We start from the raw sequence: 11,302 nt of genomic DNA, 5'->3' as shown, positions 1-11,302 counted from the left end.
AATTTACAAATATAAAACAAATGAAAAAGGTAAATACAAAATAAACAAATGAAAAGGAAAAGAATGAAAGCTATAATATGATTAAATAGCACATTACATAACTAAACTAAAGTATAAAAATATTGGAAATATTGGAAAAATAGAATAGGAGAAGAAATGAATCAATCGGTCAAGATTCTCTTGATGTTAGACCTGAATTGATGTAGGGAAATACCAAATAGATCAACCTCATTCAGCTCTCCGTTAAACATACGATAAACGCGCTGCAGATAAAAATATTTTTGGGAATTAGTATTGAAAGGATCAAGTGAAAAGAGTGCAACGCGTCTAGAGTACCGAACTGGGATTCTGAAATTAACCTTATTCAGTAAATCAGAAAAATCAAGGAAACCATTTATGAGCTTAAAGAAGTATATAGCATCAGTATGTCGTCGCCTGACAGAAAGATTGTTAAAAGAAAGGATTTTTAAAATGTCAGAAACAGTAGAATGGGTATATGTAGGTAGGAAAAAGGTAGCGTAAGGATTTAATAAATTTAAGTTGAACTTTCTCAATACAATTAATATGGGATAAATAAAAAGGTGACCAGATAATTGAGGCAAATTCAATGTGAGACCTTACAAAGGAAAAATAAAGTAATTTTAGTACATGAGGATCATTAAAGGGTTTTGTTGAGCGGAGTAGGAATCCAAGAGATTTAAATGCTTTGTTGGTAATAAAAGAAATATGTTCAGAGAAATCTAGTTTATTATTGAGTATTACACCAAGATCCTTAATAGAAAATGACGTGATAAGGATTGAATGATTTAATTGATATTGATTGGTAATAATTGACTTATTTCTAGTGAAATTTAAAATAGAGCATTTTTCTAGATTAATAAAAAGATCATTATTTAAACAATATATAGGGAATCTATCTAGATCTTCTTGTATCTTATGACTAGTCACCGGACCCAGAAGGTGCCGCGTATTGTTCAAAGGTTGTAAATGCATTGTTAAAGGTTTGCCGAACCTTTTTTACAAAGGATTTACAACAATGGAACAATGGACAGCACTGTGACTATCCTACCTCTACTTATGACAATCGTCTATGGTGCATATTGGTTTTATGTTCATTTTATGTTCATTGGATTTAAATAAAGATAAATTGCATTTTTTATCGAACTCCCTACAAAAAATCCTAGATCCGTCCTTGTTTTTTACTGCAGGTTCCGAATACCAGATCCCGTTCAATATACACGGGCCACAGTGAAAAAATATTAAATGATCCTCCTGCAACTGTTCAAATAAAGTGAACTCTGTCATTTCACACCGGTCCGTAGTGACCCTAGAAAAAAAGAACTCATGTGCACGCCTGCTCCGCAATAACAAGTAATAGAGCGCGCAAATAAAAAAGGCAAATGCGAGAGTGGCTGGAAAGCGAGAAACGAGATGGCCGTGAAAGAGCGGTTTTGGAGTGGCGATCGCCGCGCTGTCGCCCGGTGGCCACAATCCGATATCACGATTGCGATCGCTGCTGAGTGTCGGAGCCGGACTCCTGCCTCGCCAACGTCGACGCCCCTTCACACGAGAAACTTGCCGTTCGCCCACATCCACACATCCACACATCATGAATCCCGAATAGTGAGTACACATTCCCTTTATTCGGTACGGTACAGTTGAATCCCCGTTCCCCGATCCCCACCCCCGTGACTGACGTAGCGCTGCGTGACGCATGCACTGCGCCGTCACTTGTCACGCCCGACATTTCGCCCCCTCCCCTCCCCTCCCCTCCCCTCCCCTCCCCTCCCCCCACCAGCTGGCGATACTCCGTCGTGGCCGAATCGAATCTTTTGTCGACGTTTCCGGCGGTGGGCGGAGGCTCGTCGTCGTCGTGGCTTCCCCTCCCCTCCCCTCCCCTCCCCTCCCCCTCTCCCCACCCCTCCCCCTGCCATGTGGCTGTCGTGACAGATTCTCATCCTCATCCTCATCCACAAGCGTATCAGACGATGACAACGACGATGCGACGGATCTGTCACGTCCTTCGCCGGCCACCGTCCGCCCACACAAAGCCTTTGTGTCAAATTAAATATACCATTCGATTGTTTTTCATTTTCAAATTTTCGTTCGTCGAAATTCAATTGTTTTGATATAATTATGACAATCGCCAATCACTACTATGAGGAAAAAGTTGCCATTTCATTTTATATTTATTATTCAATTTATTTATATATATTGTAAATAAAAAAAAAGGCAAAATGTAATTCAAATACGTATATATATATATATATATATATACGCAAGTCAATTTTACGAAAAAATCACAATTAATTAATGTACATAAAGATTATCCATCATTCTCTTTGTGTATTTATTTTAAATAAAATAATTTTGTTTAAATAGATATTGCTTGTGAAAAATTTTGACCTCCAAATATTTTCTGTTTGTGTCTCAAATATCATTTCCTGATTGCGCTCTTATGGTTTTTAAAAACTTGTATATATTTGCAGATAGCTCTTAAAATTGATATGGTATCGCGAATAAATTTTCACTCACATAATGTACCCGATAGAAGGTTCACGCGTCAGGACATTCACGGGTAAAATGTTCACACGAAAAATCGGTTTACAAAGAAAACGTACACGCGTTATACAAGTTGTTGTTTATGAAGCTAAGCATTGCTTGTGTGCAGGGCTGCCAAAAGAAATCCCAGGCTCTGGGGAAAATAATTCTGGGCCCTGTGACAAACTACAAATAGATCTTGTAGATATTTTTTTAATATGCGAAAAATTTATCAGAACTATTAAAAAAATGCCTATATATATAGGTTGTTATTTTTTTAAATAATTGAATAGGAAAGTATGATATTACAGGTACGACTTCACACAGACACAAAGAATGCGTAGAAGGAAAAATAATAAATACGCGTATTTTTATGTAGGATAATATAAAATATCGATAACGGTCAGTCAGACGTCCAAACACGGGGCTCCTCAAGTAGTTCAGACCCTGGAACTTGATCCCCCTCCCCCCCTCATTGGCCCTGCTTGCGTGCATTGAAATATCAAAAAATATTAATTTGGCTGTTTAAAATTTTTAAATTGGAAAAAACAAAAGCTCAAGTTTTTTTTCGTAAAATGTTTCATTTTTGAACGTGTGAACATATTGTCACGTGAACATTTTATACATTAATGTGAACCTTCTGTCGGGTAAATTATGTCGATGAGCGTTTTACCTGTGAACGTTTGTTCATGGATCCACTAATATATACGTACTATCATATTAAATATTGGTGACCAAAATGAGCAATATCGCAAAGTATGAAAACGTTCGGATAAGAGATAAAAAGTCCTCTGAATTGTAATCGTAAGTGAAACGTAAAGGAGGTTTGTAAAAAATTAGTGTATATGAATTATATAATTGTAAATCTATTTTTTCCAAAAAATATAGTTGCCTTAAATTTTGTTGAAAATGATTAAATTAATGGATTCAATATCAATTTTCTAACTAAAAATTATATATTTTTAGTCATCCTACTACTACTTTACCTGCAGTTTTACATTAAACATAGATATAATAATTAGATATGGATTTATCAGTTGAAAGTTGTGATTATTGTTATTATAGTGGCATTACAATGTTCCAATACACTTCTGTGGACAATTATAAAACGAATCTGTTTATTTAATACATATTTTATTAACGAGCTGAGAATAATCTCCAACGTACTGCATTTGCAACAACTCTTATCAATTGTATAAATAATAAAAATCGTTTAAATACATATGTATATGTATGAACATTATATTGAACTTCCTGCAAACGCTTGAGGTAGTGGTTTTGGGATTATCGAACATTTTGATAACAAAAAACTGAAATAAAATTACAATTCACAATATGAAAAGATTATAAATGGAAATTATATTATTTTTTAATTATGTTGCATTTAATAGTACATAATAATGATATTAAAGACTAAATAATAAGCTCTAATCTTCAGCTTTGTGCATTTTTAACACCAAATAGAACATTGATATTTTTAAATAAAATAAAATAAATATCATAGTTCATCGAGGCATAATAAATATTGCACCTAATTACCGACTCGTAAAAACGTTAGTTGCAAATATTTGTCTGTCTCGGTTGCTCGTACATGATTATGTCTTGCTTTGTGACGATCGAATGAAGGATGATTCACCAATCGACTGTTTTGAATTAATTTTCAGCGACTACCTGTTCAAACTGCTGCTCATCGGTGACTCCGGTGTAGGGAAATCCTGTCTACTGCTCCGCTTCGCAGATGACTCGTACACGGAAAGTTATATTAGCACGATCGGTGTTGACTTTAAAATTAGGACCATTACCTATAAAGATCAGACAATAAAACTGCAAATTTGGGACACAGCCGGACAGGAGAGGTTTAGAACTATCACTTCGTCGTACTATCGCGGTGCTCACGGTATTATCGTTGTATACGATTGTACAGAACAGGTTAGTAACCCTCGTATATATAACACTATTGGTGTTTTTCAATAAATATTTCATCGTAATATGACACCTCTTCTGTATCACTTGATGAAATGTTTATTGATTTTGAACTTTGGTACCAATCATCGAGTTGCAGATTTGACCTGTGTGAGTCACATACTTTGAACACATTTTCTCTGTGTGCGTGTATATTTGTATTTTCAACTTCATTGGTATCATTTAAATGATAATGAGAGTAAAATGACCTGACTCAAGTTCATATGTAGTGTATCAAATCTTAACAATTAACGTCTTCAAATGAGTTGAGTTATTGCATACGAATTTTTTTGTTTTTCTATTTTTATATACAAATGTTTTCGATTGTTTTCAGGAAACGTTTGAGAACGTTAAACAGTGGTTAGAAGAAATCGACCGTTATGCATCGGACAATGTAAATAAGCTATTGGTAGGAAACAAAAATGATCTTACTACGAGGAAAGTTGTAGACTATATGACTGCTAAGGTAATGTTTATGGTACATATATGCTGTGATGTCATCCAATTATTATAAGAACAGGTTTTGCGCTAGTAAATTGTTCCAAAACATGAACTATGTAGTGTATGCTACGTTATATGTACATATTTATAATTCCTACATGACTCATTTTAAAAAATGTATATAAAAAAATTGGATGTGACTAACCAACGACTTTATCTATGTATTCGAGGAATATGAGAATTATGGTTACAAATCAAAATTCGATAATTAAACATACATAACCATTCACACTTACTGGCTATGAGAACATTTTTGATACAAATTGAACGCAAATGTAAGGAAATTTACACAAGACAAAAGTTCTACTTACGGCTGTCAGATTTTATTCAAATGTTCAAAAAAAGGTTTATTACTTCAAATCACTATACATATACACATTAAATATCAAAAAAATAATTTAAGAGCTCAAAATAAAATGATTAATTATTGTTTTTAATAAAATTACTACTTCCGGTTTATGAATTCTGACCAAAACCTTATCAAGTTAGTACATAAAGAATGCAAATATAAATTTTCAGCTTGATACGTTCAGGGGTGTAGAAAAAATCCCACTTCGGGTTTATTAAATTTAATGGTTTTTTACAAACCTTTACGTTTCACTTACGATTACAATTCTCTAGATTTGCCTCTTATCCGATCGTTTTCATACTTTGCTATATTGCTCATTTTGGTCATCAATATAAGTAAATGGATCTTCCGCCATTACGATAGAGATAAAATATCGTTTAAGACGCGTTTGAAGTTTGTAAATTTTAAATCTGGGTAACGTCTATGTAGTCTTTAGTTTTATTTTTATTCAAAATAATAATTTATTTTTATTTTCATCAAATTGATGCAAGGATTATACGTCTTGTTTACGGGGTCAAGATAAATCGAACAAGAGTAAACTGCTACTTCCAGTTGACGGATGCTTATCAAATTTTATGTGTATATCTTGGTTTAAAACTTAAACTTATAACTGGCAGCCTAATTTTAATAGACGTGGTTCAAAGACATAACAGGTGTCTGGAAGTTTTAAATTTTCAACATAAGTTTTTTGGGAACCTATTGGATGACAGCACTGTAAAATATGAAGTTTTTTTTTCCTTTTTGGACAGTGATGTTTGAGGTGTGCTTTTTTTTATATTTCAGGAATACGCAAAACAACTCGGTATTCCATTCTTGGAAACGTCGGCTAAAAATGCATCAAACGTTGAGCAAGCATTCATGACAATGGCAGCGGAAATCATGCAGCGTGTGGGACCACCATCAGCACAAGTGGCTAGTGATGCACATGTGGGTGTGAAAATCGAAAAAACGACTAACGTTGACACCGGCAGTAAAGGCTGTTGCTGAGCCATTGTTGCATCGCCTCAACTGTAAGCCCTCGCCAATTCTCAATCTTATTTCCGTATATATTTTTGTTTCGTTCTATACTAACAGTGCACTAACGGTCCGTTTTGGTGTATTTCTAGGTATATCAGCACATCAGGAACCCTATACAATATCCTCACGGTTCCTACGGCATGAGGGAACATTGAGTCTTAGGGAATAAAATATCTCTAGTTTTATTTAATTAAAAAAAAATCTGGTGTAGAATGTTTATTTGATTTGTGTACAGTAGGCTATAAAACTATAATTATTCATTTGTAATAAAATAGTAGAAAAATTAATATCAATTCTTTTAACCATTCCGTTATCTGGTCTTTCAGAAATATTTGGTACGTTAATTAGAATATTATATATTTATACAATAGTTGTAACTTTTGTTTGAAGCTGTCATTTTTTTTTCGACGATGTATCTAAATCCAACGTTGTAATAAAATGACTTGGTTTGTTGAGACGGTGGCGCTCAAGAGAGACATGGGATAAATAAGAAGTCATCATCGGCATACGGATTTGTTATATTACAATGTTGATCCCGTTTTAATTTACTGTTTACTTATAATGCGATATGCGGTGAACGGACACGACTGAGAATTATGAACGGCGCTCGATGTAGAGCTTTCTTTCTCAGTATTTTTTTGAATATTTACATCGAAACGGTTGTCGATTTCGGTCCATCCAATATGTATTTGTATATACGGTTTTGAATTTAACAATTGATTTCGATACGAATGAATGTGGCGATTCCGACAGTCGAGTAAACAATGTAAAGTATTCGAACGTGTCAGCTGCATTTTCAATTATTAAACTAGTATTATCAGCCTACACGTTTTTATTATTAAATACTAAACAAACAAACAAAAAAAAGGTTTATAATATAGTCCGTGCCTATAGGTTTATTTATTCCGTAATAATTATATTATTATTATATTAAAAAGAAGTGTATAAATCAAACGAGAGTGTTTAAAAATGCTTTTTAATGTAGATTATTGATAAAAATGAAAAACATGGTTATATTCGGTTTTTTTTACATTTAATTGTGGATTGCTAGAGGTGAAGTATGTTGAAAAAAAAAATATATATATATATATATACATATACGAATAATGTATAACTCTTATGTTAACCCACTCGGCAACTATACTAGCCAACTTTTTGTGCCCTGTATTCTTATTATATATACTGTAAAATCAAACAAGGGTGAAAATATTCATCGTATGTGATTTCGATTGATGGATTTTTTGCGTAAATTCGTTCAGTTCTTCGCTAAGAGCTTTAGCCTTCGCTGTCTATTGAATATTGTTTCGTTAAAGAGAGAGAAACATTTTATATAAAAAAAGAAAAATTAAAAGCAATGGAATCGAACGCTTGTACTGAAAGTTTTCGTCGTGTGTATTTTAATATAATAAATGTATAAGTATTTTAACACTTTCAAACGAATGGCCAGCAGATGCAAACCATTTGTGTGAAGATATTATTTGTATGGTTTTTAATATTGTAATATTTTGATTTACAACCGTTTTGTAATGCATTTTGCCTACACACACAAAAAAAAAAAAAAATACACATAAAAAGTACACCGAGCGCATATATAAATATACATAAGGATACGTTTTTATTCTGTACCATATAAGAATAGAAATTAAAATACATATAAAGTTAGTAGTATACCTCATCACATACATATTATATCTTACACTCATTATACTTATATATGTATGTAATGGAAGTTCACAGTATTTTCTATTTTTTTTTTTTTTTGTTATCTAAAGCTCGAGAGATTGTCAGGAATATTTTTTCATTATTAAATTACTTTATTAAAAAAATAATATATATTTTATTTTATACATGCATATTATCGAACGCAAAATTTTGTGTTTTGGTTTTTTATTGACACACATTCATTGTATTATCTAAATTCTCACTATTCCTATATAACATATATATAAAAAAAATATTTTATTAAGTTTATGGGTATACTGCAACTGTAATGTGGCGTACAACACAATTGATCTATTTGTTATGAACTGAATTAATAACTTAAGCAAATAAAGAAGTCTTGAATGTGTTTCTTAAAAAAATTGTTTTATTATAAACCTCTAATACATTTTTTTTTGTTTTTACAAACATTATAAAAATATATTTACATCACAATTTTAAAACTATTCATTTCTAACACTGCCTGAAGTCGTCTTGGTAATAATTAGACTAGGGGTTTATTTTACTAATTTTATCGTCTGGACCAATTTTGAATTGACATCTCTGGCATACCTACTAATAATACAAGATCATTCAACTTTATTTCTTTTATTATTTTTTATTTGAGAATAATTGAATTCTTTAACACATACTTGGCAAATTTTTACTAAAATAAATTGCTGATACTTGAGTCTGTCACACTCGTTCGACCACAATTTCCATCATTAACACAATGGTGGCCGCTGACTCATATTTGTATCAAGTTGGGTGCACAACGCTTGTTGGATACATATATGATTTACGACTGCGCGAACTGTTTCTATCCGCTGATATATTTTTGTATCACGTTTGCGTCAATCGTTTGTGGATGGTGATACAATTATGTATCACTTTTTCGTTTATGACGAAAGCGTGATACAAATATATATCAGCCGACTGAAAAATATATTTTGCACGAAAAATATATTCGCGCAGTCGTGAATCGTATATGTATTAGCGGCCAGTAAGCGTTGTGCACCCAACATGATACACATATGAGTCAGCAGCCGCCATAGTGTTAATGAAAATTAGTCTCAAATGGTTATAAACGTTTTCGTCATAAACGAAAACGACTGCGCGAACTGTTTCAGTCCGCTGATATATTTTTGTATCACGTTTGTGGCCGATGATACAATTATGTATCACGTTTATGACGAAAGCGTGATACAAATATATATCAGCAGACTGAAAAATATATTCCGCACAGTCGTGAATCGTATATGTATCAGCGGCCAGTAAGCGTAGTGCACCCAACATGATACAAATATGAGTCAGCCGCCGCCATAGTGTTAATGTAAATTTGTCTCAAATGGTTATTGGTTTTTATTCACACCAGACACAGATATTGTGAAGCCCCTCAGAAAAGAGTTGGAGATGGTCAGATGCTGAAGAATATTTTCAAGTTATTTGAAAGTCATATATGACAGACTACATTATCTTCGAAATGTGGTGTTGGAGGCGGATGCTGCACATTGCATGCGCCGTAAGATTAGCGAACATCTTCATCCTCAAAGAGTTGGCAGTTCAGAGAGACTACAACATGTAGAAAAACTATTTTTTTCCCACTAGGAAGGATGTGGAAGGTCTAGAGAAGCTGATAGTCATCAGAATACTAAAGAGAGGGTCAGCGAGAAGACAGTCTCCCACAATATAGTCAGATCAGATAAAATATGTAAATAAAAAAAACCGATGAAAATTGACCAAATTTAAGATTCATGCAAACATTGACGAGCTGGAAAAGTACAAGATTTTTAAAATTATTATCACCAATTTCCTTTCATACAGAACATCCTTACTAACTACTAATGCTGTTTCCAAATTTTAAAATTCGCTTTTTTCAAAGTATCCAAAGGTATATTATACATATACAATTTGACCCGTCTAACTATCTATCATGGTGGCTTTCTTTACACTCATAGATTGTTCAATGAAATCTCAAATATATCAGTGCTGTTCTATCCAAAAGGTTGTAAAGTTCTGGAATTCATATACATACATAAAATGAAATCATATTTAAGATTCAGAATCGGACAACACAGTATCTTCATTTTTCTTTGATTCCGGAGTTCTGTTGGGAGATATCTGTTTTCCTACAAAAATTACATTTTAGTTTTAATTACTACTGATGTATCATGGATTCCAAGATCTGGTTAAATCCACACTTTGAAGTTGAGCTCATTGAATTGTACCTGCTGATGCTAATTTATTGAGGAACTCTTCATATTCGGAAATCTTTCGCTTCTTTGCGTTTATAAGTTCTAAAAACCTGGCATACAAATCTTCCTCCATTTTAATTTTCGCATCAGCGGATTCTTTGAATTTTCCAAGCAAAATATCTAGTTGGTTGGCAACGCTGTGTAGTTCATCTTCTTTAACACGCAGTTTTTTCTCGGTGTTGCGTTGCAACTTCAATAATTCATCAACTACCAGTTCGGCGCCGCCATGAGGTGAATATTCCAACATGTCTACAGTTCCATGTTTCATTTTAAGAGTAGACTCGATGCCTTTCTCCCATGTGAATTTATTGTTTGAAAAGTTAATACTGAATTCGCTCGAAAGTGTGTCTCCCGATAAGGCTTTTTTAGCATTTTTTATATATTGTTCTTCGCTGATATTCAGATGAGTGTGGAAGTATTTTATTTTATCTCTGGTCAGAATTCCAATCCAGTACTGATCTTTGTTCACTAGAGTCAATGTTACATTGTCGGACCATGAAACTTTTAGAAAATATGTTTCCTCGTTCACTTTGATCTTTGTTATCGTGACGCATTCTTCCATTTAGATTTGTTTCCAATATATATAGATAAGAACTGCAAGTAAAATTATTTATATGATCTGCAGGTAAACAAATAAATGTTAACTCAAATAAGATATTTACCTCTCTGAAATCTCAAAGTGTATATAATGAAAAAAGCTAGTCGAATCAATGCACCATTTAAATATGCACAAATGCATTCAGATACACATAGATATTAGCTGGCGTATGACTTATCAACATATCAACGAACAAGTTGTGACAAGTAAATCGACCGTAACAGTACTTTTAATGGCCAGTGTAAACTATATTATAATTATTCTGCACAAAGCGATATCGCACACGTCACTAAAATCTCGATCACGGAACAACTGGCACCCGAAAATTCTATCTATCGAGAGTTACCCAAGAGACTATCATACTAATGAAAACTCGAGTTG

The 11,302-nt window shown here is 33.2% G+C and overlaps 2 protein-coding genes across 3 annotated transcripts; one reads left to right on the top strand and one right to left on the bottom strand.

The window, feature by feature from the left end:
• Positions 1-1,433: 1,433 nt before the first annotated feature.
• On the top strand, positions 1,434-8,451 carry Rab1 (RAS oncogene family member Rab1). The gene is made up of 5 exons (XM_077440665.1): positions 1,434-1,623; positions 4,206-4,470; positions 4,838-4,969; positions 6,137-6,363; positions 6,460-8,451. The coding sequence occupies exons 1-4, from the start codon at positions 1,610-1,612 to the stop codon at positions 6,338-6,340; spliced, it is 615 nt and encodes a 204-aa protein (XP_077296791.1). The 5' UTR covers positions 1,434-1,609; the 3' UTR covers positions 6,341-6,363; positions 6,460-8,451.
• Positions 8,434-11,129, bottom strand: LOC143918687 (DNA repair protein XRCC4-like). Of its 2 annotated transcripts, XR_013261149.1 has the most exons (4): positions 10,986-11,129; positions 10,297-10,917; positions 9,387-10,197; positions 8,445-8,811 (listed from the first exon to the last, which is right to left on the bottom strand). XR_013261149.1 is itself a non-coding variant. In XM_077440664.1 (3 exons), the coding sequence occupies exons 2-3, from the start codon at positions 10,883-10,885 to the stop codon at positions 10,121-10,123; spliced, it is 666 nt and encodes a 221-aa protein (XP_077296790.1). In that variant the 5' UTR covers positions 10,886-10,917; positions 10,986-11,129; the 3' UTR covers positions 8,434-10,120. The 2 variants fall into 2 exon arrangements, 1 of the variants encoding a protein (XP_077296790.1); XM_077440664.1 differs by having other exon boundaries at positions 8,434-10,197.
• Positions 11,130-11,302: the final 173 nt, after the last annotated feature.

The sequence above is a fragment of the Arctopsyche grandis genome, chromosome 11 (assembly GCF_051622035.1).
Source record: "Arctopsyche grandis isolate Sample6627 chromosome 11, ASM5162203v2, whole genome shotgun sequence".
NCBI classification, from domain to species: Eukaryota; Metazoa; Arthropoda; class Insecta; order Trichoptera; family Hydropsychidae; genus Arctopsyche; species Arctopsyche grandis.
This window is presented reverse-complemented; position numbering and strand designations above follow the sequence as displayed.